Source organism: Falco rusticolus, chromosome 11, assembly GCF_015220075.1.
Source record: "Falco rusticolus isolate bFalRus1 chromosome 11, bFalRus1.pri, whole genome shotgun sequence".
NCBI classification, from domain to species: domain Eukaryota; kingdom Metazoa; phylum Chordata; class Aves; order Falconiformes; family Falconidae; genus Falco; species Falco rusticolus.
This window is the reverse complement of record NC_051197.1, coordinates 12,357,773-12,384,995: the sequence shown is the minus strand read 5'-3', so window position 1 is coordinate 12,384,995 and position 27,223 is coordinate 12,357,773. Positions and strand designations below refer to the sequence as shown.

The 27,223-nt window shown below is 39.1% G+C and overlaps 1 protein-coding gene across 6 annotated transcripts in view; it reads left to right on the top strand.

The window, feature by feature from the left end:
• The window catches only part of ST3GAL3 (ST3 beta-galactoside alpha-2,3-sialyltransferase 3), a 183,973-nt gene that overhangs the window by 39,378 nt on the left and 117,372 nt on the right, over positions 1–27,223 (top strand). For 3 of the 6 annotated variants that reach the window (XM_037404127.1, XM_037404129.1, XM_037404125.1), the window contains exons 3-5: positions 2,527–2,574; positions 4,558–4,692; positions 13,100–13,142. In XM_037404127.1, the coding sequence (XP_037260024.1) occupies positions 2,527–2,574; positions 4,558–4,692; positions 13,100–13,142 (226 nt within the window). Of the gene's footprint in view, positions 1–2,526; positions 2,575–4,557; positions 4,697–13,099; positions 13,143–27,223 lie in introns of those variants that run through there. The other 3 variants (XM_037404128.1, XM_037404131.1, XM_037404130.1) reach the window with 3 other exon arrangements.

Below are 27,223 nucleotides of genomic sequence, written 5' to 3'. Positions count from 1 at the left end.
GTCTAGAAAGCCAGGAGGACTTTGAACTGAGTGATGACTGGAAGAGATTTGAAGCTAGAAGCGAACTTTTCTTTTGGTTTTGGAAGCAGGACTCAGTGTATTTGCAAATAAATCTGGCTTGCCTCAAGGAAATGGTTATCTTCATCAACTTCTGAGAAAAATAACCTGTAGCTCTGAATTTGGCTGAATGTGAATAGCTGTCTGGGTGGAAGAAAGGTGACATATTATCTTCTCAGCCTTTTTCAAATTTATAGCTTTTTAACTTCTGAAGTTTTAATGCCAGAAATAAACACAGTGGTTTAATAAAGGTCTGTGGTTTGTGAAATTACTTGTGGGGACAGAGGGGGAAATTGACTGTAATACAGGTTATTCACTGTGAGTTTGAGGTTGAAACTGTGAAACTAATAGTCATGTGGAGGACTGGACTGGAACAGGGAGCTCACATGTTTGCTCTGCTTGTAATTTTTTTGTTTATATGAGGAAGATAGCATTCTCAGTTAAAGGAATGAAACATTATACTATTTTTGTGGGCTGCAAGAGTGGTATTAATTTGGTGCTTGCAATGCTTTTCAGCCATTCTTGGATAGGTCCTAATATTTCATGCGCAGTGTTTGAGTGCAAAATATATTGCAGGAAAATGAACAACATATAAATTTGGCAATAACTACAAAGTAATAGTTAATGTTGATAAAAATCTCAACAGTTTTTTAAAAGTACAACCCCACAGAGATACTTCAGAATTAATTGATGGCAGATTAATTTAACACAGTTAAAATGAATTAAACCCCTTGCTATTTAGAATAATATAAGGATGTCTGAATTTTATCCCCAAAAGAGGAAATACAGTTGTTAAGTCCAGATGGATTTTTATTTTTATTGGAATAAGTTTTGAGACTAGTAATATCTATCTTTTTTTGTTACTACTATAATTTTGGACATGGGACAGCACAGACCTACTTTTAAAATTGTTTTAAATCCAGTTAAATGAACAGTTTTAGTCTGTTTATTTTGAAAATTAGCACTTTCTTACTGAATTTGTAAGAATGGGAAAATAAGCGTGAAGGTGATATACAGTATAGAAAAGCCAAGGGCTCAGTCCTATGTCAAGTTATTGTCAGCTGAAAGGTGGTAACTGTCAACGTCTGTGATTGTAGCCTGCTGAAACGTAAGGTGATGCAGTAGGAGCTTAACCTCTTTTCAGCACAGTAAATCTGACTGTGCTTGGGCTTTCTGCCTTGTGCCGAGGGCTTGTATTGAGGCAGCTGCTGTGGTGCTGCCAAGGATGTGTGATAAGCTGGCAGCATCTGAGGCCTTAAGTTACAAAGAGAAACTTTAAGGGATTCAATCTATTAATTTAGCTGAAGGTGAAAGGCAGTTCTGCTATTGCTGTGTAAGTTTAAAGCTTCTCATTCCATAAAAATTATTAAACCTATTGTGGCGGTTTGTTCTTTGCTGTCTTTTACCCATTGGCAAGTTGCCTTGAAGTTCTGGGCTCAATTCTGCTCCACTGGTGGTGGAGTAGAGTTCAGTAACTTCCTCCTTCAGCTGGGATTGGCATCAGAATGGATGGCAAACCAGGAGGCTTACTACCAAAAGAATGGTTGGTTTGTCTTAAGTAGGAATAAAGCTGGAAAAAACGCCCACCATTGAGCATGGTACCATATTGCAGCTCCACTTGGAACAAAATATTGAATTACTACTAATAAATTTTGCAAACAGGTTCTAGGCTGGGAGAGTGGTATATGAGGAAAGTGAATGACTAATAAAGGGGTCTGGATCATGCGGTAAGCTAAGTGCAAGCAGGCAATAAAGGTTTCTATGTGGCCAAAAGTCAAGTTGCATATAAAAACCTGGGGACTGTAATCTACAATTGAAGCAAAGTGTGCCCTATCATATGAAACGGTGACTAAAAGTACTAGGCTTTAAAGGGTGAGCAAGAGTTGTCATTGCGATCGTGGATAAAAGCACTATTGTGATCCCCAGATGGCAAAATAAAAGGCTATCAAGTAGAGACGTTGTATTTTCTTGATAGTACAAAGGTGAAGGATATTCATAGATTGAGAAGCCATTAGTGTGAGTAAAGATGTGGAAAACACGGTGAGAACTGCAAGAGCCACGAAATACTTTGCTTAGCAAATAGTGTCAAGGAAGAGCTGATTGTAACAGATGAGTCCCCTAAGTGGGGACAAAATATTGATAACGCATTTGATAAGAAAAAGCTCTCCAGGCTAGCAGTCCAAAGCATATCATGATTCCATTTTGGTAAGGTTGACCAAACTGGTCAGGCATAAAAGGAAATTATTTTCAATAAATTGTAGCTACTTTAGGTAATGACGTTGTGATTTGTTGCGTACTGCAGAGTTTGCCTTTGCTAGATGCCTGTTGTTTTGCCTGGCTGGTGAAGTTGTTCTGCTTCCTGGCAGAAGGGAGCATAAGGAGGTATTTAAGCAAAATAACAAGAAAATGATACAGCAAGAAATGGTGCTAAGAAAATGGGGAAAATGAACTTGTACTCTTGTGTTACAGATTCAGTGGTTCTTTCCTTTGACTCCGTTGGACATACAATAGGCTCAGGTACAACATTGCCTTCTTCTCTATCGCCCACCTCATGACAAGGCTTCTACTTAATTGGACATGGTAGCCATGTTGGGAGGCAGGTCACAGAGCCAGACTTTTGTGGGAATCAACCATCTAGCCAAAGTGGGTAAATAGGTCCTTTCCAAAGTGTGGTGGAACATGAAGGGTCTTAGTGGAACACAAGGATTAACATGTTGGACCCCTTCCATAACCCAGCAAGGCAGGTAACCTGGACACGTTACATGTGTTAGTGATGTGGTTTGTGCTTCTCTTCTCATGTGAAAGGCATTAAGATGATGTCACCCACCAGCTGAAGAAAAACTGTTCCATGCTACTAGGAGTGTTTCTCAGCTAAACAAACAGTTGAGTTATTTGGGGAAAGACATGAGGAATGCTTCCAGGAAGGAGAAGGCAAAAGAGTCGTAGCTAAACAAATAGGGCTGGAAACATTTTTTTGGGTGGAGATTGACCAGCATTATGGAACCCCAGGGCAAATCCTGCCCAATCTAATTTCCTTTGGAACCTGAGCATGACCTTCAATTAAACTGAACCAGAAATCAAAGATTCTTTTGTGTTGGGGGCACTTCTTGAAATCAGTAACTATTCATTTGGCTATTTGTAATATGCGAGCTGTAGCCAAGGCACACCATATGTATGAATAAATGATATATGAAGTACAAGGGAAAGACTAAGAGTTACTTATAACTTAAAACCCCTTAACACTTTAAAGATGGGGGTATTTGCTGTCTTGCAGAAAAGAAAAAAATATTCCAAGTGGAGATTTTGTATTTTATCTTGCTTACTAGCCTTTCCTCTTAGGTCGCTAGGGAGGGGGAACATGCTGCCTTCCAACATAGCACCTGTCTTCTGCCTGCACAGTCTGAAAGAAAGCCTGCTGCCTGACACTAACAGCAAAGCTTGAACATAGATTTCTGATTTACTAACCCCCGAGCTAGTGGTAGTAACTTGCTTTGTTTACAAGACCCCAAATGCTTTCTGCTTTCCCTGCTTCTTCTCTAAAACTTGTATCTGGAAATGAATCCATTGTGGGTGCATGGTCGGATGTGGGGACATTTCAAGGGTGCTGAGTGCAGAGTGGAAATGTTGTGTTTATGGGGGGAAGAGACCCTCTATTAACTCCCTTCTACTAATTCATACCAGTCATAACTGAAGTGTGTTGTTGCCTTGCCTCCTTCTGTATTGGGTGGTGGTTTCTTTAGTCTGCAGAAGTAGGGGGGAAGTTGCATAGGTTTTAGATACAAAAATCTGTGAGTAAAATTCAGGGATATATTTTGATTACAGCTGAGTATGTCTGACTCAGCATACCTACACTGGAGTTATGCTGGATTGATGTTGGTACAGATAAGACCGGGATTTGTCCTGGAGCAAAACTTCTGAATATTGCCTACTATGGATTTTTTTTTCCCCTAATACTATTTTGGCTTCTAGCTGATGTGAAAGCAGTTAACCCTGTGGATAGTTCCCAGTGGAGGGCATCTATGGAGTTAATCATAAATGTTGTATTATGATACTACCGATAGGGTGGTAAATGTACTTGTGAAAACAGTTCAACTGTTCTGTGTCTTTTGGAGTTCTGTTAATACGGAGGGTGGGAGACAAGCTAATGGAAGCCAACAGACTGCCTGGGTCTGTTTTAAAAGCACTGATCTTTGTTCTGCTTGTATATTGCAACTCAAGCTTGGATTGGGTAGGAGTAAGACAGTAAAATTTGATCTTTTGTAAACCCTTCCACTGCAACAAGGTTGAGTTTTTTCATTGAAGAAACGTGAAGAAAACTCATATATTTGAGAAGGGAGGCTCAGAAACCTCCAAGAGAGCTGTATGTTTATTGCTTTCATATTTAGTACTTTGCATTCGCTGTGCTGCAATCTTTAACTTGCTCTAAACTGATAACGTGTAATAAAATGTCAAGATGCGTGATGCCTATCCAACTGAGGGATAGCTTTCCTTGTTGAACAGGAAGGAGAGAGAGAAAAACTGTGGCTATTGTGCTTCCGCTGTCCATCCCATCTCACCTTGCTGCAGACCCAGGAAAAGACAGAGCCCAGAAAGAACCCACAGAAACAATGGCAGCTCCAGGCCCCGCCATTCCTAGTAGGTGATGTTTCAGGTTGGGGTAAGAAGGGGCTTAAGTTATGTACTTTGAAACATAAAAATACATACACTTTTCTCTTTATTAGTCAGAATTAAACAGCTGTGAGTAACAGTCTCCCTGTTAAGATTTCATGGTCCTTAAAACTAGTACTCATTGACTTGTTTTTGCGTATTAAACAGCTGCTTAGAATTGCTCTTTCATAGTTGTTAATCATGCCATGTGAAGGGCAGTGTCTTGTTGCAGCCTCTGTATTTTGAGTTGTCTTTATCTTGGTTTTCCCCTTAACTCTTTGTCCAATGCACAAATCTCAGTTTCCGGGGAGACTGGAAATCAGTTCTTGTGCATCTCAGGTTAGTGACACTCTCTAGGTTATGCTTGATGGCTTTCTGAGCTGAGTGTTCAGAAGATCATCTGGCTATGGAGCCTTAAAGTACTGCCTCATAGAAGATTATTAACTTAGAGAACGTGAGAATCAAATATGCTTGGAGTGAGACTGAACCGTCTAAGGTTCACACTGCAGTCTGGCCTTCACAAGTCCAGATGTTTTTGTGATTCTTTTCACGACTGCCCCTTCCCTTGAAGGATAAAGTTTGAGCAGCAAAGATAAATGTTTGAGGGGATGTCTAGGCCAGCGTTTCAGATGAAACCAGTTCAGAAAGGAGGGTGTCATGCTCTGAACTTGAGAAACATTAAGCAGGACACAGGGTGTTTGAGGAGATCTGGACTTCATTTGCTTGCCATAGACAGCTTGTATTCCTTCCCCCTGCCTTCCCTCTCTGGTTGCTTTGTTTTACTTCGTTGCTAGCAAATCAAACATTGGACCTTTAAAGTCAGATTTATACCCCTGCTATTTTTGTTCAAGACTTTTTCTACCTCCTGTGCCTGAGAGCGTGCAAGTTAAATTTTTCTTCTCTAAGCCTCTTCAGGATAAAAGTGCACTGAATGTGCAACTTTCCCATCTGCTAATGTGCTTGCTGGAAATACTGTGGTTCTAAATACCTTTTGGCTGTAGGCTTATGCTGTTCTTAGACATGTTGCTATACAACCAACAGGTTGTATAGCAGTTGTTCTCACTGCAGGTTTAAAATCTCAAGCAACCCAGTGTTATTTAGGTCTTCCTCAAATTGCTTGAATATTTTAACTTGTTGTTGCTTTCTTCAGTTTATTTCTTAACCCTTATCAAAAGTTTGGCTTGATATATGCAAAGAAAATGGAGCTTTTAAAACTTGGAGTACTGTATCTGCTGCAGCTTATGTGCTTGAGAAAGCCCACATTCAATCCCATGCTTCCAGATGCTGACTTCACAATGATAGTGGAGTAATCATCTGAGAGTTTAAACCCATGCTTATTTGGGAGTTTGCTGTTAGTAATTCCTTATGGTAGAGTTCTTAACTGTTTTGGGAACTATGAAGGAAACTTTTTCTGTTTCCTTCAGCTGCTGAAGATGGTTAGCTAACTATTTTGTGAAGGACAAGAAGAACCTTGTGTCCATTCTCCTAAATACAACTCGAGAGTGAATTTGTGATTTTGCTTATGTTTTGGATGGAGGGCAGGAATAGGAATACAACGGAAATCATCAGGTGTCAAATTGGTAGAATAGTGATAAACTGCTAGCATGAGAGAAAAACATTGGTGACTTGCAGAAGATCACTCGCTGTTCTTTGGCGTCCATGAGGCGTATGGTATAGGTGACTACAGTTACAAACTCTGATCTTCCCCAGATTTCTAGATTAGTGGTAATTAATTAAGATGTTATGTTATATAATAGAATTTCTGAGGCTCTGGTAGATGTTCTTCGAGGAGAACAATTTTAATTTACATTTGGAGCTGATGTGGTTCTAGTGTGTTGGCGTTTTTGTGTTGTTTTTTTTCCCCCAATGTGTATTTCTGGCTGCCTAATGCTACGTGTTAGTGATGGGAAAGGAGAGGTGAACTTACTGTGCTGCATTTTTCTGCATTCCTGTAAAGCAGTATGTAAATGGGAAAGATTATTTCTTTTCTGCTGGTTTTAGTGGCTTTATTCTGCAAAAACGCTTTTTTCTTTTAATTTTTGATTAATGAAGTTCTACTTCATTCTTTCTGTGAGCTGTAGACCATGGGAGCTGCTTGAATCTTTGCCAGTGACTGTCATGAATCGGTTGCATAGTCCTTATGTGACTTTGCCAGCATGTTCAGTATCATCATCTGTCGTCTTATAAACGCTGTATTCCTCCAATTGAAAATACAGCTGTGGATGAGTTTAGGTGCAAATGCCAAGAAGTGGCTTAAAAAATACCCTGAAATAGAAGTACTTTAGTGGGATTTTTCTCTGTCATATGGCATCTGTCTTCATCAAGTCAGTGCATCTTGTAAGTCACTAAAAGCCAATATAGATTACTGTTTTTTTAATATTGTTCTTGACTTTTACTAGGAAATTTGATACAATTTCTAAAATAAAGAATATGTCAGAAGAATCAGTAGGGCAGCATTACCTCCCATTAGCCAAGTGTATACATGGTAGTAAATGAAACAACTGTTTAGCAAAGGTTGCAGTCTGGCTTTAAACAAATGACTCTCTGGGAAAAGAAAAAGGGCATATGCAGTTCATGGGAGGAAATTTTTCATCTTCCTATTGGAGTCTTTCATAAATTCAGCTTAAAGCAGTCAGTTGCTTTTCTGCCATTGGACGTTGCTCTGATTTCATTAGGAAAAAAATGGTAAGGAATTACACAGTCCACGTTAAGGTAACCAGAGCGTTTTAAAATGTAATATGCTAAATGACCCCTTTTTGGTCAAAAGGCCGTCCTGGTGGATGATCTATACAGCGCTATCAGCAAGTGATTACTTATTTGTTCTTTCTGTGCCTGAGGAATGAATAATGTAGTTGCAGTGTCTGATGAAGGAAACCCCTCTGGTGTACTGCTTTTCTCAAGCTGTAAAGCTGGGCCAGATGTCTTTGGGGGCCCCCATAAAGAATTACAGGGGGGAGAAAACCACCTTGAAGGTATAGAGCTGAAAATTACTGCCTTTTGCTGTTAAATCTGAAACAATAAATAGTATCCTCCTGTTTTTAGGTGTCACCAGGGCATGCAGGGTTTTGTGAGACAGAGTTCTCCCTTCCCCACTTTAAACTCACAGGTTTGTATTTTAGTTGTGCTTATAGTGCTTGGCATATCCATTTCCATCAAATACGGCTGTTCTGATCAGGTGCAGTATGTGGAAAATGAATGTTGAGCTCAGTGCACTGGAACTGGTCTCTTTAGATCAGTTTGCACAGTGTGAGAATGTTTTTAATAGATGTGAAATTCCAAGTTTTGCTGAAGGAGTATTATTGTTAAGGAAGTTCTTTTGTTCCCCCCTCAAAAAAGGGAAGCCTAAGTGAGGCTACATTGAATGTTGTTGAAGAATCATGGTTTTTTTTGCACGCGTGGTGGAAATGTCAAATGGACAGATAGTTCTATGTAGACGTAGATTAACAAGGCATGCTTCTAGTACTGGGCTGCAAGGGCTAAGCAGTTGTCTTTACAGATGTCAGTTCTACTTCTTCTGTGTATTTTTACAGAGCAAGGAAAGGCACCAGGGACTGGACTTTGTCTTACCAGTATACTCAGGGTTCTCCCTGATGTCATTTGGACAACCTGGAGAAAAAGCCTGTTCAACTTGTATGCAAAAAGAGTAAATGGAGGTGAGGAGGAAACCAGAATATAGACATGAGGCAGTCTATGCAGGACAGTGCTGAGGAGCCCAGGTGGCTTTGCAATCTTTTTCCACCCTCAGTTATTCAATTGCCTCAGAAAAGAATGCTTTCATCAGTAAGTTCCGTCACTGAAGAGGTTAAAGTGAAAATGCTAAGGAAAGGATGCAACATTAATTCCTTGTTTGTCCAATACTTTCGTTGTTGCTCACTAGTCCTGAGTGGTATTTTTTTAACCCTGAAAGAAAACCTTTCTTTTGTCCTTCTCAGTTGATCCATTGCATATGACTTTTTTTTTTTCATTAATTATTTCCTGTCTCTTGAGTTCTAGCAGAATTGTTTTACATCAGCTGAACTTTTATAACTGTCCATATGTGTTTTCTTAGTCCAAGGTGAATGTGAGGGGTTTGACCGTTTTCATTGCAGGGTAAGTCATTTTACCTGGCCTTTGCCATAGATGTAGAACTTAGATGTGGACAGGGACCAAGGCTCAACTTAGTTGGAGCCGCAGTTCCACAGAGACCAAGCTGCACTGGACAGGATGAAATGTATCAGGGTGGTCTGAGCTGTTCTTGATAGGACTCCTGTCTCTTGAGTGTCATACTGATTTCTTTGACAAACACAAACATTTTGAATAAAATACCTAAAACTGAACCTTCTGCCTTCCCTCCTATACTTGCCTTTACCAATTAAAACACAGAGAGAACTATAACTACATATAGCCCATGTTAAAATTAATTTTCTATTTCTGTGGGTAAAGTTATTTGTACTGTGCTTCTATATAGCTAGCTGCTAAAGGAATAGTATTCAAGCCAGCAGTGAAATCAGTTATGGGTAGTTTGGAAGGATAAAACCAGTGAGCCAAGTTAATTCCTGGATTGTTGATTTCAGATTAGTAGCATAAGGGGAAAATTTTGCCCATTTTGTTTGTATATAGCTATATTGGCTACAGATGCAAAATGCAATTTGAAAACTTGATAGTTACTGTACACTGAGCTTTATGGCTTTTTGGGTGGTCTGTATGAAGTTTATAGACATTACACAATGCATTTCTCACTTACTGCCTGGTAGCTGGATTTCTGTTGGATACTTGTGGGAAATTTCCATGATAATGTCGACATTGAATTTGGCACAGGATTTGTATCATTTTTACAAATTGCTGTGCTTGGCTGTACTTCTATTCATATAATCCTAATTACATGCTTTATTATGAAATCATTGTCAGTTATTAGATTCTTATTCAATTCCGATCTTCGTGGAAATGTAGAAGTGCATTTTATTTCTGACCTAAAAAGACCTCTTGTTTTTATGGGGCATGATGAAACTTCATTTCCCATGTTTGTTCCTTTCTGCTTCTGTACACTACTGTACCATTAACTGCTGAGATCTGTAGCTTCCCAGCACAAGTGAATGTGGTCCTTGGATTGCTTTGCTCTCAGTGCTGTTGTTTTTATCCCTCATGAGCCTTTCAGTCTCTTACGGGCTGAGAATGTAAAGCCTTGTTCGGACTCCTCCACGATGATCTTCTAGTGGGTGCAGAATAAGTTCTTTGTTACCTTTACTATTTCTGGCTTAAAAAAAAAATATCCTATTTCACACAACCATATAAATGCCTTGCCTGAAATTGCTGGGTCAGACGTGGCCTGAGCTGGATCAGACCTACCAGCCTGGTTAGATCTGAAGGGACTTCTCCAGCACCACACCTGCTGGTGGCTCTGCATTGTACTTCAGTGCAGAGATGCCCTGATGGGGGGGTCATCATGATGATGCTGGCAGAGGGCAACATCAAACCGCAGTTACCATGGCCAACTGGTCCAAGCCAGTTCTTGGTGGAGATGCTGGAGTATTTCTACCTTGTTCTGTCTGATTGTTTTGTTCCATTTTCTCTAATATTCTAGCACTTCTCTATCCCACTGTGTGAAAAAGAGGAGCAATATTGTTGCATATTAGCTGGTGAACTTGGTGAGTAAGGCTTTAAACTAAGGTGATGGGGGGTGAAAGCAACCTGTAGGCTAGAGCACGGAGAGGTCCCATGAGTGCCAAGGCAGGCTTTTGCAGCCAGTGTTTTCAAGGGAGGAAAGGGTAGGAGTAGGATTGCCCCTTTCTTTAGCAGTGAGCTGTGTGGCCACTCAGTCCATCCCTGTAATCATCACACCCTGACCATACTGTATTTTATATTCATTTGTACTTGTCTTTTGTCTAGTTGGGTATGTGTTTTATTTTGTTTTAAATCAAATACATAATTTCAGACAAGGATTTTTTTTTTTTTTTCTTGCAGCTGGGCTCTGTGTGTTTGGCTTTTTCCAAGTGTTTGGGGTTTTATCTGTCTTTTGAGAATCCGGACCGCTTCCAGCCAACATGTGAGCTACACTTTTGTGTGTCGCACTGACTTTCAGCCTCTGTATTTGTAATGATACAGCTAAATAACACAGGAAAATCTGTAACAAGAATCTGTTTTTTGATAAAAAAGGAAGCTAACTTCCTCTAAATCTGTAATTTAGAGACTCCTAGTGTCTTTCCTGGGGGAGCAGCATGTGGTGATAGAGGTTAACTTCCAAGCCAATAGTAATGCTGTGACTCCCAGGACTCCCCGTGGGTGTGAGATGGCCCGTGATGAGGGCAGCGTTTCAGTAGTTTGCACATTTCACCAGCTAGTGAGAGGAAGGAGCATAGATGCTTCTGGTTTGATGTTACAGCCTGAAAGGATGATTTACACCCTACTGAAAATCAAGAACACACCTGTGCTTCTAGTTTCAAACCAGAAATGTTATTTTGTTTTGCTGTACTTCATTATTTTTTTTTGAAAGTGTCTTTTGCAAGGTAGTTGCCTTATATAATTTTACAAGATTGCTTAATATCTCTGTTAGTAATCATCAGTGAATGTCAAAAGCAACCACTTTAAACCTAGGGAAATTGAAATGCATGTGACAAACAGAAGGTAAATCTTATGATACATTGCAGTGGAGGTACGGCATCTGTGGCACTTAGCATTTAAGTAGTGTTTTCTGGTGCTTTGGTTGAGAAGTTGTGCTGAGTTAGTAGAAAGCCCAGGGTAATGTTGTACTTAGGAGGTGATGTATCTTTTACTGCATTTCCTTTTCTCGTATTTCCCATTGGGAAGAAGGGAATGTTAGCTCAAATGGCATAAGACTGATGACAGGTTGATCAGTGACTGTAGATGTTAAAAAAAAAATATATATATATATCCCTGTTGCTGTTTACTCAATAGGGATGTCGGTTTTGGAACGAGGAAGGGTTAATGAAAATTGAAGGCATATTTCTTTTTCTGGAATTAATACCTTCCCATGCGGATCCTACATGCGGAGGAGGTAAAGTTGGACAGGGAATAAATTCTTGTAGGAGGAATAAACTGAGAGGAAGTTACAAGGAAAGCAGCACACGGGGGAAACGCAGCGATCAGTGTGTGGAAGGTGGAAGGGAGATGCACAGGTGCATTTCTAACATCAAGTACAACAGGGATGGTGGGTGGTACGTGGGTGCTGTCAGAGAACAGATAGTAGTGCCAATATCAAGTGCACACATGTTCTGCAACTTCTGTTACCTAAGTTATGTCAAAAATAATGCTTCCCTTGGCTTGGGAATTAAATTTTGATGGGATTGAAATCAATGGCAGAGTTTATACTGACTTATCTGATGCAATCCTTTTGTCTTAAGCACATGTTTAGGCTTTCCTAAGTTGTGCTGGTAACTGGGTAGCATGAAAAGCTTGTGATCTTGTTAGGTATATTACTGCTGCAGAAATTGTGGTGGTGTTTCGTAAAGAAAACAAACCTCTATTTCCACTGAGCTCTTTTGAAAAGGCTATGAGAATTATTTTTTTTCTTCTTGTTTCTTTTAATTTATCCTGATCGTTAAGCTTCGGAGGAATTATCTTTTACTTCTCTCTTTGTATTGCTTTTCATTAAAAAAAAAAAATTGGTAGTGAGACCCAGCGGTTCTCAGCGCGAGGAGGCCCCCAAGCTTAACCCAATGCAAGGACACTGCACCTTTTAGATTTTTCTGTGAATTCTAATAGTTTTATTTTTTTGTATCAAGTATCTGATTTACAAGATCACAATGTATTCAAAGACACCGAGTGCAAAGTTCACTTTATACAGGAGTTACAGATGTTCTGAGTGATAACTTTGTTTCTGTAGCTGTTCCCTGTTTGTGGCATAAACTGTGACTTTGCAGTTTCCTATTGGACAGCATCACCTGAACTTAGAGCATTTCTGTCATCATGAATGACTTTCTTTCAAGGAAGGGCTGCTTGGTTATGAGGCTGTGGGTTGCAATAGACAAGGAATCCAGAAAAATTTCAAAGTTTTACCACATCGGGACCTAGGAGGAGTGTTTGTCATGCAAATTACTGGCAAAATTGTTTTACTCCAAGCAGGAAAGCTTTGTATATTACTGCGTGTATGGTTTCAGTAGTGCTTTGGTTTTATGACTGAAGATATCGTGGCTAATTCTAGTGATTTCTGAATTGATTACCCCTACATTATCTTGCTTTAGTATTTCCTGGAGATTCACAAATGTTTATTTAGAAATACCTTGAAGTAACAATAATCTGTGATAACAGCTGCTAGTGACTGGAAATTACAATATAGCTATTTTCAGTTAGAAATAATTATTGCCCTTCCATAAGGACTTGCTGATTTTGGGTTTGGTGCCTTTTGCAGAGGAGACACTTGCAGTTTTTATGATAACTGTTCCTTGCTTTTGTTTTCCAGAATATGACAAACTGGGCTTTCTCCTGAACCTGGACTCAAAATTGTAAGTAGAACAGTAGGACTCTTCTTTGTTTCTGTAGTTACAGATTTCTGTTGTAAGCAACTTTTGTGTCACCTGGACAGCTGGCTCACTGGACTGTACATTGCTACCAGAGACAGCCAAGTCCTGCAGCAACCTGGCAATTACAGCTTCTTTCCTTACACTAGGCTTTGCTGGCCAGCCCAGATTGTGGTTCACTGTCATTAATTCCCTAATGACTGATCAGGAGGCTATAAACGTCCACCTGAAGCCATGACTGTCAGTCTGCTCTAGATACCCTACTGTTAATCTTCCGAGTGAGGAAAAATGCATTAAACACTTGCAAGCAGGAAGAATGTCAATCTGCAATTTACTGGGATGCTTAGAAGTTTGTATTTCCTTTCCACTTCTTTTTTTAAAAATAGATACTGCTCTTTTTGTTTGTAAACTGGAGCAGAAAGTACATCAACACAAGGCAGTGACTATTTGCTATGTCAGAAGAACAAAAAAAGTGCTGAAGGGTGGTGCTGGTGCTTTTTGCCAGATCAGTCAAATTGAGACTGAACTTCTTAACACTAGGGGTCACCAGCGACTCTGTTTCTGATGTCAACAGCCTTGTGAAAATTGTGGAACTGGGAGCCAAAAGAGTACTGAAAACTTTCTGCCTCTGCTACTTAAAAAGGCACCGAAGCAATCTAGTGGCTTTGAATGAATTGAGGATGCATCCCCTGTACAATGTAACAAGTTAATATAAAAACTATTCTTAATATTATTAAGTTTCATTGTACTGATAGGGTGTAACATTAAAGTTTTGAGTTTAGTCTTGCTGAGCAGCTTGGGAGCATCCATAATAAAATAAACCCCTCATAAATATGTTGGGAACTGCTTTTTGCAGGAAATGAGAAAGTCTCTAGGTATGAGCTGCTTTTGCAGAAGCAGCTGGGTACATAAACTCAACTATAGTAACTGATCTGGCAAAAAAAAAGGTGCTGGAGAAGAACACGTATGAGAAAAAAGGAATATTGTGGGGGTTTTAGTGTTGTGTTCCCACCCCCAGGGTCTATCTTGTTCAGTGTGCAGGAAGGATGGCATTTACTGTATGAATAACTGGTCAAGGTTTCTTTCTGGTCTTATTTAATACAGTGTTCTCTGCACTTTTTGTTGCATGCTGTCTGGAACCCATGCTGGTTGCAGTTACCGATATTCTTTATCGAATTTTCTGTATTGGGACTTCCTTGCGATTTAGAGACAGTAGTCTATGTACCCTTACAGTACTGTGGGATGAGATGATACATTATCTTCAATTTATACATGTACAAGCCAAAGCAAAGAGATTAGTCCAGAATTGTGAAGTGGGTAAATAACCTTTGAATTAACATCCTAGTGTTGGTTAAGGAAAATATAGCTTTTAAAGTTTTTAAGTAGTCTTCAATTTTGTGTTTTTTTTTTTTTTTTTCCAGACTACTTTGCTTATTTTGTAATGACCAATTTATTGAACATGCCCATGACTGTCCACACACTTCTGGCATACCAGCCTGTGCTGTGTCCACACCATTGCTTCAATCGTCCTTCTGTGTTCACTGTCCTTTTCTTTGTTGCTTTTAGCAAGTCCCGTTGAGTCTTCCTTCTCCTCAAGCCTCTATTGCATCCCTTTTCCACCCTCCTCTTTACAGAGTTATCTGCTTCGATTGCAGCTCTCGGATGGAGCCTGCTCATTCTTATACTTTAGTATGAGGCCAAGTGAAGTTTTTACCTGCTAAAGGGCTTCCAAAACCCTAAAATTTTTTACTAAATCCTACGCGTGATAAAAACTCACTTATTTTTGATTAAAGAAATAATTTGTTGACTACTTTAAAATAAATAAATAAACAAAATATATAATCCTAAATGTGTATGTTTGCTTTTCAAAGAAATAAAGTTAGCTCCTGGAAAGGCTTGTAACAAAATCAGCATGATTAAAATAAATACTATGAGGTGAGTTTAAGGTAAGGAGCAAAGAAAGCAAGTACTATACATAGGTGAAATAATTTTTTTTCCCTATAATTGTCCTTTGTTGGATTTAAGTTGGAGGTGGTTTTCCCTTGTTGTTGTTGTTGTTTATTTGTTTCTTCTGTGGAAGTAAAGCTGGCCCTGCTTTGCGAATAGGCCTGATGACCTGCAGAGTTCCCTTCCAGCCTGAATTATTCTGTGATTATTTTATATTTTTTTTTAATAACAAGGGAGCTATGAAAAAAGCTGAGAATACTGTAAAGCATACTAAATAAATTTTGAAAGAAGAATGGGTGACAGCCTAGAGGAATTTGCATCAGTTCCACAAGTTCACTGTGTGTGGTCAGGGTACCAAGTACGTTTTCTAAGTACACACTGAATTTAGTGGAACTTGGTAGCTAAAAATGCTTTCTGTGACTCAATCAAGATGGTACCATTGTAGAAGCCATTTCTGGTTAAAAAACATTTGCTTAGATTTGAAAGGGGTAATATGTTCTGCACTGATGACTTTATTGGCAGAAATAATTTAATGATGTCTGTTGTGATATAATCATTCTGGTGGAATTTTGCCATGGATCATAACTTTATAGGGTTCACTTAATTGATAGCATGTGAGAACCTTGGGTGACTTGAAGCACTTGAGGCAACAATTAATTTTCTATTTTCTCTCTCTCTCTCTCTGCCCGCTCCACCCCCCCCACCCCCCCCACCCCCCCCATCTTTACTCAAAATCTGTTCCTGGCTGTGTTAGTTGGTGTCATTTAAACTAATGACCTGGAGAACTAACCTTTTCTACAAATGTAGATCTGCATTAAAACTTCTGATAGTAATGTGTTGATTTGCCTTTGCATCTTTAATTTTTTCAGGTATTACTACTTTTTAGCATCCTCTACCCTGTAGATGCCCAGGGCATGTTATTCAAGTATAATTCATTCTGTTGTGGTTACAGCAATGTAATGATTCTGTTCACTGGTTCTCTTTGAGTTCCTGGAAATGGTAATGAAACCAGATTTGTTCACTCTGGAAAGAAAAAATCTGTCAGAAGCGCTTGAAAAGTGTTTTCTGTGTGAACTGTATGCATGCCTGATGCATGCCTTGCTGTAGCGTTAGGGAGGCTGGTATGGCCAGGAATCTCACCTGGAAGGGGATGGCCAGTTTTAAAGATACTGTACAGATGCTTCATGGAGATGACTGGTTCTGACCAGAAGTCTTGTTGCTCTGAGCTTGTCAGGAGAGTATCAAGAAGGAAGATGCTTCCTTTCTGTTGCCTGTGCTTAGGCTAACTCTTCTTTAGGAAGTCTTTTAAAAAGCAGGATGGTGTCCGGGTGGGGGTTGTTAATGAAATACAGGATGAATATAAAGCTGGGGACTTCTGTAGGCAACATAGTTTGTTAATTATGAATTAGTCAAAACAAGACCTAAGGCTCCTTAGGACCAGATTGGTGAAAAAGATCTGTTGCAAGAGGAGTTCATCTTTTAGTTATGCTTGTACCAACCATAAGGTCACTACCAAGATGAGAATATCAAAACAAAATGTGCACAAAGTACAGAAACTTGCCGGTTGCATCAGTTTCTCACAGGTAGGGACTTCCCAAGCAACAGAGCCACGTACTGTTTTAAAACCTTTGAGAAAAAAAATCCAACATTTACTGGTTGTGTAGAGAAAAGCACTTACACAAAAAATATGATATGATTTGCAGGTCTTAATTCTTGGAAAGGCCAGTAGTTCCTGAACAACTTAAGGCCATCAATCACATTAGCGACTCAGCCAATGGATTGCTGGGTGCCACCATATGCCAAGATTTGCAGTCACTTTCTAACATCTGTGCTTGGCAAAGGGTTGCATGCTTTTATTATTATTAAATATAAATATTGTAGTAGTTCTTTGAGACTGGCCAGGTTCTAGAAATGAGAGTTTCTACAACTGCAAATTCTGAATCATTCTGTAACCAGAATCTATGTTTGTATTGAATTACATGAGATTTCTGTAGGAGGATCAGCATATGATCATGGAGTTAATTATAGCCTGTATCTTACTGCGTATTTAGTGGGCCCAGGTGAAGGTTGTGTGGTCATTCTTCATTCTGTCACTTAACTACTCTGTGAATGCTTGGTTTAGTTACCTTAACAATTACTTTGAGTATGCCTTGGCATGTTACAAGTGTAGATTCACTTGTCTTGGCATGTGAAAAGCTCCTTTTTTGTAATAATCCCTGTGATTTGGCGGCTGTTCCCTTGTGTTGTTGCCCTCATGCTTCTATACCAGCTTTCTTTACTCTGCTGGCATGCCACTTGGTGAGATGGAAGCTAGTGACTGCTGCTTCTGTCCTCGTTTCAAACTTACCTTTCAAAAGCTGTTTTCAAAGGTGCTTCAGCAGTTAGATTGGTGATTTGATGCTTCTAAACAACAGCCAGAAAAAAGTTCCCTTTGGCTGATGGTGGATCTTTTCACCTGCTGCTACAGTCAGCTCAAAACCTTGGATGTTAAAATCTAGATGATGAATGATGGAGGAAGCGTCTCAGAGCTTGACTATGACTGGGGAAGAACCACTCTCTCAGAGCTTTGCAAATGTTCAAGATGTGCTTGAGCTTACTAGAATCATTCTTCACTTAAACAAAAAGATAAGTGGATATTACAATGTGTTAACTTGAGAGAGAAAGTAATTTTTTTTTAAAGGTAGAAACAGGCAAAAGAAATCGCTACCCCTCTCAGTTAGAAAAATTACTATGAGATCAGTATGGTTGATCACAATAACTAATACTAACATAGTTAATATACTGTATTTATACAATATATGGTGTGTATTTTGTATTGTGTACTTTGGGAATTTTTAGGCTGTACTTAATTGAAAGGAGGAATATTTTTTCCAGTGGGCTCTGTGCTTTGCTAGACATTTTGTGATGCTGTATGTTTACATGTTTTTCCAATATTACAGAGTAGATTTGGGAGGTGCAACAAAGATTTTTTTGAATATTCATGGTAATTTCAAACTCCGCTTTAGAAAGAGATTGAGTTGGGGAGGTGGGGGGTGGAGCCAGAAATAACAATCTTCACCCTGCAAACTCAAATGAAACTTGATCTAGATTTTGAAAAGACCGTAAAAATGGAGGGAGTTTGGGCTAGGGAAACACACAGATTGGGTTACTTGTGTTTGTTGAAATGTCTTTACTTCAGAGCTTTAATAATGAAGAATTGAAATGGAACCCCTTCCCCTTATTTTGTTTCTAGGGTGGGAGGTTGCTTTGAAAGTGTTTGTGTCTGTGTGGTACTTCACCATTAAACATTGTAAAAACAAGCAATAAATGTGTTGGAATGCTGGACTTTCCCTGTGCCTGCTGCTGTGGCATTTCTTTTTGTCCCATTTTCCTTCCCATTTGTCGTCTTGTATTTCTGTGGTCCTGAGGCGGGTAAAAAGAAGTGAGAAGTCCCAATGATCTCCCATCTTGCCTAGGCAGGGGTAAGAATGTGTCTTGTGGGCTAAATGGAGGGATCCTGACGATCACAATCAAGAGCATCCTGATGCTTTTTCTGAAAGATTATTTCAAGGCTTAGCATACTTTACAACATTGGTATTTTCCTGGCAGTCGGTTATTTATTTCTCTTTCATTTCAGATTTTTTTTTTTTTTACTTTTAATTCATGTCCTTCTACCTAATCTCTTCAAATCTATACTAATTGTCTGAGCACTTCAAATATTTAAGAAAATGAACCCTAGCTATTCACAACAATTCAGTTACTGGGCTATTTGTTGTTCATCCATCAAACCTCCCACAGTTGGGTGGGATGTAACTGCCATCCCGGTTTTTTTTGTTTGTTTTGCTCTTCTTAGTTCATTTCAGTTTTTCTCAATTTTGAACCTTTGGAATTGTCATAAGGATTCCTCATGTGAGTCTCCATTATCTAACTTGGGGGATTCCTGTGTTAGACACAGCCTCAATTGATGAAGAAGATAAAGATTTTAGAACTCAGAATTACTAGCTACTTAGATAGAACTGATTTGTTACTTGATTTGTTAAGTACAAACAAAGTCAAAAACTTATGTTTGGTACTTCTAAAAGGGCCAGTTTCCTGAAGCTGGAAGTAATTATGAGCCAAACCATGTGGGAAAAGAATGTAAAACAAAAAATATGAATGGCTGGGCATTGTTTAGAGCAGTTTTATACTGTCTGCCCCAAGTTCAGTTTCACAAGAAAGAAATGTTAATGGAAAAACAGTTTTACTGAGAGTATAACGCAAAATAGTAATAATGTATTTATAGAAGATGTAGAAGTGTGCAGTAAATACATCAAGTTTTGTTCAGTTTGGATGAGGGGAAAAAGTGTTTTCCTTAACAACAAAAATTCAAGCAATCGATACCTAAGTTTGTGGTTTAGAACGGGTACGTCTGGACAACATTCTTGCAGGAATTTCTAAAGAATTTCTGAGGACTTTTTGGACTGTTAGGGATTATTAATAAATCTTCAAACACTAGGGGATCTCCATATTCTTGGCAGAAAGTTGATGTACAAATATTTTAAAAGCAAAAAGGAATGACTCATAAGCATTTCAACCCGTTTTTGATTCGGAGTACAATACATAATGGTGAATATGAGTTTCCACAAAAAAAAAACAACAAAAAAACCCATACAGTTCCAATTAGTGTAAATATTGAATAGGAAACACTTTTTGTTAGGTGGACTTGTTCACATGGATGGTCCATGAAGGTGCCTGGTATGCGTGAAATTGATCTCTTCCTTGGTATGTTCCTCTCAGGACTGGGTTTGCACATCTTGTGTTCTTTTAACCAGACAGATTAGTTGTATAAAAACTGAGAACTCTATGAAGAAAAGGTTCAGTAAGGTGGAACGCTTACTTTACTTGTAGTTCTTCACCCCAGTAGCATTAACCTAATTAAATATGTATTTGTTTTCCTGGGGTGGATGTGGTTACAACTACTTAACTTTACAAGTCTCTATTAACTGTTGTTTGAGCAAAAATTTTTACAGTGGTTTCATTCACAGAAGGCTAAATTTACTTTAGTTAGTAAAACCCAATTCAGGGTTTATCTATAAACTCATAAATGACATGAGGCTTTCCTGTTGCTTTATCCTCTTGGGAGAAGAGCATATAAAAACCCACACTTCATGTTCTTCCTTCAGAAAACTGTTCAAAAGCTCAGAGATAAGTTACTTTAGTTTTGGCCAGCTTCTGCAATGGTAAGCTTGTTGGTTACTGAATATCCTCCTACAAAGACCTTCTTGATCTCTGAATAACTTACGAAAATTGAATGGATTGGGCTATCTAAGTATTGATCATTCCCAAAACTTCAGCTAAACACATTAGAAATACTGCATTAAGACCATTAAAGGAATTAGTCTCATTCTAATTCTAAGTGATAATCCAGTTTACTGCAAGGGCTAAACATTCTGTGGGATCATGGGTTTTGATACAGATTTATGTTAAAACATAGATGTTTATCATTGTTCACTATGACCAATATCAAGGATACAAAGTGCTAGCACACATTGTGGAAACAGGTGATTTGTTGCTGCCTGTCCTGAATGAAAGCATTTGTGAGCTTATCATGAAACTGATGGAAGTGTTGCCTCTGTTTGAAATCCCAAAGGCATGTATGTCATCACACAGCATCAACTCTTCGGCACCTTCCTGGCTTGACATAGATCCCTCTTGCAGGCCAGTGCTGTTCCACCTCCAAAGAGAAATCTACTTTCCTTTTGTTTTCCCTTGGAAGTGTTTTAGGGAATCCTCATCTGATGGCTGAATGGAAATCAAGTGTATTCCAGCAAAGGAACGTTATAGTGTTTATCAAGCCTGCCTCTGAAGCACGTCACTTGCTCTGAAGAACACTTTTCTATGGTATCTAGACACAGCTTAGTTGTCAGCTCCTAATTTATACTTTTTTGATTGTAGCTGGTTGTGAGGAGGTTTTTTGTAAATGGCGTGCATGGGAGGAGACAACTTACTTTAGTCAGTCTGCCTCTAAATTTGTCTTCTGCATTGCTGTAACGTGACCAGAGACGTCAAAGTTTTTCTGTCTCTATGTGCTAAGAATGCCGTACATAAATTTTAAGAATATGTAGTAGGTCATCAAGGCAGAGAAGAGTATATGTGTTTGTTCCACCAAAGACTTTTTGCACGCTGGGGAAGGGCATTAAAACCAAGACATACTTTTAACAGCTGTGATTATAATCTGTTAGGTAAGAAAACAATATTTCATTTATGCTGAAAGACAGCAGGAAGCCTTTTTGCTGTGCTTGAGAAGAATTGCCTAGCAGAAGGGAGGATGGTGGTCTGCCCAGTAGTGACATGCTGTGAAACCATGATGCTTAGCTTTCTACAGAGATGGTAGGCTGGAGAAACTCTTAGGTGAGAGAGACTGAAGGAACCCTGTTAAATATAATCCAGAGGTGTATCTTATTTCAGTTGTTCCATTCCCAATCTTATGACTGCAAACCTGACAGTAAGTCTTGCTTAGTAAAAATCTGTCTCGCTCTCTCTTTTTTTAAAAATTATTTGTACTGTTTAAAATTGTCCTAGGACTGAAGGACAGGTTAAGCTTTGATTAGGCTAATAAATTTAGAATATGTTTTTTTTCCTTGAGGAAGCATGACATTGCTGCTAGCATCCTTGGCAAATCTGTACTGGAGAAGTACTCTGCAGGACCCCAGACCTGACAAGGGCTGGTGAGGGAGCTGGTGGTGTGTGGTGCCCATTGCAATGAACACAACACGATGAAGGCTACTTTGCAGGAGGAAGGTTACTTACAGCTGTGTCGTCTGTGCCATGCCAGGGAGGAAGTCATGTAGCAGTTGTTGCTGTAAGATGTTTTTGAGGCTATGGATGTTTGAATTGTGAGGCTCAGATAAGGTTTTCTCTAGCTGTTTTTGAGAAAACCAAACAGTTAAATTAACTTCTATGAGATACTTTGTACTCTTACATTACACAAAAGCCCCTGTGATTCTTTCTCAGCTCACAGCAGAAATGAAAACAGGCAGAAATGCTACTCCTGACACTAGCTGCAGCCCCAAGTCCTGCTCTCAGCAATGACAGTCATGACTACAAAGGGAGGGATGGAAAACTGACAGACCACGTATGTGCTGTTTCTTCCTTGTCTGCCTTGCAATCTGTTCCAGCTCGTTAAAGAAGGATAAACTGAAAAGCCAACAAAAAAAAAAAAAAAAAAGTTTTTGATTTGCATATTGAATGTGTTTGGATACTTCTGTTTGATTTCAGACCTTTAAATTCCTACTTAGAAATATCTTCCCCCTGGTTCTTGAAAGGGTTTAATCTTAAAGACCTGAAAAATGTGAGCAGTGTCCTATACAGCAGCAAAACTTCATCCTCTTCTAGTCGTGCTTTCTTACATCACTGAAGGAAAAATCCCCAACAGGGGTTGTGTCATTCGACTGTTTGTTTGTGACTCAGATGTGTACAGGAATCAAAGCTGCATTTTAACATCGTGAAACTTGGGCTCAGGTGATCTTGTGAAGTGTTGCTCTTTTGATGAATTAGCAAGGAGGAAAGGAGAGGATTTGTCCTGTTGAAAAGTGAAACTTATTTCAGTGCTCAGCCTTGGAGCTCTCCGTTAGCCTGTGCACCAGACATCTTAGAATACCACTTCTTTCTCTCTCTCTCGTTTGGAGAGCCATGAATAACTTTCTGATGTTCAGTGAAGTTAAGGGTGATACCAGATGGACGAAGGTCTGATTAATTGGGCTGCTCACAGTTCTTCGAGGCAAACTTTATTCTGTTCTCTGACTCACTGCGGTTACATATGGCAGTTTGGATGTTGGTTGGATGGTCTTTTCAGACAAGCAGCTGCTCTTTGAAGGGTGGGGGAGAGGGGGGAAAGAGGTTACCTTAGCAGAAGAGCATTCACTAGACCAATGTGTGGAGTACACAGGGAAGTTTTTTGGTCTGGGTCACTCTGCAGATGTTCTTACTGCTAAGAGTTCTGACTATTCTTCATTATTTGTCCTAAAGCAGTTTGAATTTTTGGTAGTTTCATAGGGGCATGCTCAGTTAGGGTACCCACAAGGGTTCCTCCAGGTCAGCATTATGGTCTCTATTTACAGCAAAGTTTCTGGAGGAAACATTTTCTTCCCGATATGTAGCCTTCCTCTTCTTACAACTTCAGTGTGTTACTTATTAGAATAATTGATTTCTGTTTGAATTCATGACATCTATCTATAATACAGGTCAGCAGACAGCTTTTTTTTGAACTGCTGCTTCAGAGGAGTAAGAAAAATTCAGAGCCTTGTGACTACCTATAGCATTTTGTAAAACTACTGTTAAACCGTACTGCCTGATTGTGAGGTCACCTCTGCGTACAATCTAAAGCAAGTTATGCACTGGGCAGTGGGTTTTTTCCCTCAATTTCAGTCCAGCCCAGGAAAAAAGAAAAAAATCTAAAAGGCCTTGCTATATCCAGCGTCTTTTTTTTCTTTAGTTAAGAGGATTTGATTTGTTGTTCCCTCCCTGGCTGTCCATATTTTCCAATGAAAAGTTTAAAGGGCAACCTTCATCACCCTCACCCCTGCAAAATTATAGAGGAAACTGGAAAGGGAGGGTCTTGTGAACTGTTCTTGTTAAAGATTGGCTGTCAGGTACCTGAGAGAATTTTTTCCAAGTGGGATTTAATCCCCTGAGGTTTGGTCGCTGCCAGTTGCATGTGCAATAGATCTGCCGCTACTACAACAGAAAGGGTTGGGCTTCCTTTGCAGAGAAAATAAAAATGGCCAGACCAAAGGCTCACCGGCCCCAGTATCTTTTCTCAAAGTGCTCCCTGGAATTGTTTAGTGAAGGAGAAAAATATACCAGTGTGAAGCAATCCTTGCTCCAGTGTCTTCCGTGGAGAGGAAGCTTTGGTATTCCCAAGTCTGGGAGACTGTTGGACCTCTTAATGGCTTTTGAGCCCATCTATACATCTGGCTTATATAACATACCAACTTTAAAGATTTCTTCTTTAAAGAAATCTACTGATTAACTGCATATTATATGAAAGAAGTGCTTCCTTCTGTCAGTGTTTTACTGTCTTTAGGACATTTAGGATAATTTTGGTTGACGTTCCAATGATAGGGGAAATAGTGAATAATAAATCACTGTTGTTCTGCTGTGCCAGTGTGCTGTCACACCTAGCTAAACAATGTGAATTTCTCTGAAATTAATTGTTCCATAGCCTGGCTGTGTTCTGCAATGAAATTACCTATGTTTTTCAGAAGGAAGATTTGGTCATTAAAACCTTAGTGTAACTGATTTTCTCGTTTGGCTTTTAAAACTGCAAAGTGCTGGATTTGGACATTCAAATCTAGTAAACTGTGGTATCCACAGATGTAAAACTGTTACTTCAGCTATGATGCTCAGGAATTCTTAGTTGATCTTTTTTTTTCCCCACAGCTTAGGCTTTGGGGGAGTATCTTTGGTTTTAGATGTACCGATTCCTACTAGTCTGAGCAGAGGATTCCTGGGTTCTAATTGCATTGAATTATTTATTCTCATCTCTTTAGCAACTTGCTTGTCTCTTCTGGACCTACACTACTGGATTCATTACACTACAAATAGAAAAACGTTGCTCCTGATCTGAAGAAAGTGTTGCCCATTTGTAGATGTAACAGATAAGGGTTGATGAAGACTTAAGGGTTACAGCAACAAAACTACATCTTTTCGATTTATCTTCTTGCTTTTCTTTGTTTGGCCAAAAATGGATGAGATAGGTAAGCATTTTATTTCACATTAGACTTTTAATTTGCTCACTTTTTATGGCCCTTGTGCTAAAAGTGAGTTTTGAGAGCTATTTAAGTAGAAAATCGCAGCATTTAATTTTTTCCAAGTTTTGAGAATTACAGGTTCTAATATTAGGGAGCATTATCATTTCTGACTTTGAAGAAATAGAGTTTATTTAGACATTCTTTAGACAGTTCAGTTTGTTCAGAACGCAGCTCGGATAGGAATCCCAATTGATTGCTGAGAGAGGTTTTTATTGACAACAAAGTTGAGTCCTAACATGTCCCATCTTCAAAAAAGCGTCTGTCCTCCATTAGGTCATCCTTGTCTCTTATCTGTAAAACCAGAATGTTGATACTTACTACTGAGGATGGAAACCAGTAATTTTGGGTCTATGGAAACTAGAATAGATAAAAGTCCAATAATACGTATTCAGGAATTATGTTGACTATCAGCAAGTTACTTCCTCATTCAGTTACAAGTTTCTTTGTCCAAAGATTAGTAAATAATCGAAAACTGCAGGAGCAGTCATCTTCACTTTTTTTATTTATTTTCTTTCTTTCTTTGGTAAACAGCTGCCTTCTGGGAAAATAAAATTTCTGTATCTCATGCTTTTTGTTTAGTCTAACAATTGGGATTTCAGCCAGTTGTTTTCTCCTTTCCTTGTTTCTTCAAGAACACAAACCCTCAAATGGACTGTTTTCTTTGTTCCTTATTTGTGTCTATTTGAACACAATTCTGCTTTTCCTCTGTGCTACTAGTCTTAAAGATAAGTTGTAGCAGAAACAGAAATTTTTTAAAAAGGGGAAAGTTTATAAAAACGAAAGGAGATCAGGAGATATTACTCAATTTTTGGAGGAGTATGCAGCATTAGGTCACATAGAAAATGTGCCATGGACTTTTCTTGGATTTTTTAATCTGCATCCTTTGAATCTGGTTTTATAAAGTCAGCATTCAAACAAAAACTTTCTAGCTTGAAAACTTCCAATTCGTTTGTCCACAAGGATCCCAACACTTTTTAGAAGTTGATAAAAGGTTATTGGATTCTGTGAACTGTAAGAAGTGGTGCAATGATACAGTCCTTTCTGATAGAGAAATCACTTACAGCTGTGTTTCTGTATTTAGCATTGCTGAGACTAACCTGAAATTCCTTATTCTACCTAGTGATCTAATTCCTAGTATGTCAAAGGGCAGGAATGGAGTTTAGTAAGGAAGTAGGATCCTTGTGCCGCCTTTGAGGATGGAAACCTCTTTGGTGTGTGTGTGCAAAGATGACATTTCACACGGGATGAATGGCATTGCCAGCGTTCGTGGTCTTCAGCCGGCAGCACCCCCTCCTAGCGTGCATTTCCCAAAGGGCAGCATTGACTTTGCATCGTGTCTTCATTCAGGGCTGTGGAGGTGGGTCATGGGTTTTAGTGGGATGGCTTTTAAACTTTGTTTTCCTGGGCTAGTTCAGTGTAACCTAATCTTCTTCAGCTGGTGTTCTTGAGTAGTCCAAATAAATAAATAAAAGTATGTGTTGATTATCTTTGCAGTTAAGAAATTAATTTCACGAGAAGCCACAATTCTTAGTGGAGAAGCAGAACAGGACATTTCTTCTAGTGTGCATCACATCTTTTCAGAAAAAGGGATTTGGGCCATCTTTCCTCGTATTTGGTCATACAGCCTCCTTGAAGAATTTGCTTACATACTGAAGTAACTTTTGAAAATATTTACATCTGTTTAGCTGGCAATACTGTGATAGATGCATTTCCTGTCTCTTTCAGTGTAAGCATTCTGCTTTTCCTCTTCTTTCTATCTCCTCATTCCTTTCTTTTGTTTGTTTAGTTTTTCCTCAGCTGGAACTAGAAAAATAGCAAGTATCACATGATCAGGCTGTGCAATTCTTTGAACCAAAGTTTGGAAACTTCTAACGGAGCTGTAATCAGAGTTCCTTAAACTTCTGTTTCAGTTTTCCTAACCTGTGCTGCCCTCCTGTTGAACATGGAGTTCCAGCCATGTACCAAGAGAAGGGTTCATCAGCTCATCTTGTTTCCATAGTGTCTTGCACTCAAGGAGATTCCGCCTGTCAAAATGACATGATGATCATGACTCTACTTATAAAAATCAGATGTGAAAATACTTTTTTCTTTTTTTCTTCTTTAAGCCCCTTGCTGTTACCGGTGTATGGGAATTGACTACAATATAGGTGAAGGCTGCTGTTGTTAATGACCTGTGGTGTTAATGACTTTTCTTTCTCTGACTGAATAGCAGTAACTGAAGGAGAGTAAAAAAGCTGCATCCCCAGACCTGCTAAAGGTGTTCTCCCATGTTTTTAAGTGAATTGGTAGTTGGTGTGAGGCTGACAGTCTTTAATGAAGGGGAGAGTTGATGTGACACTTACTTTCCCA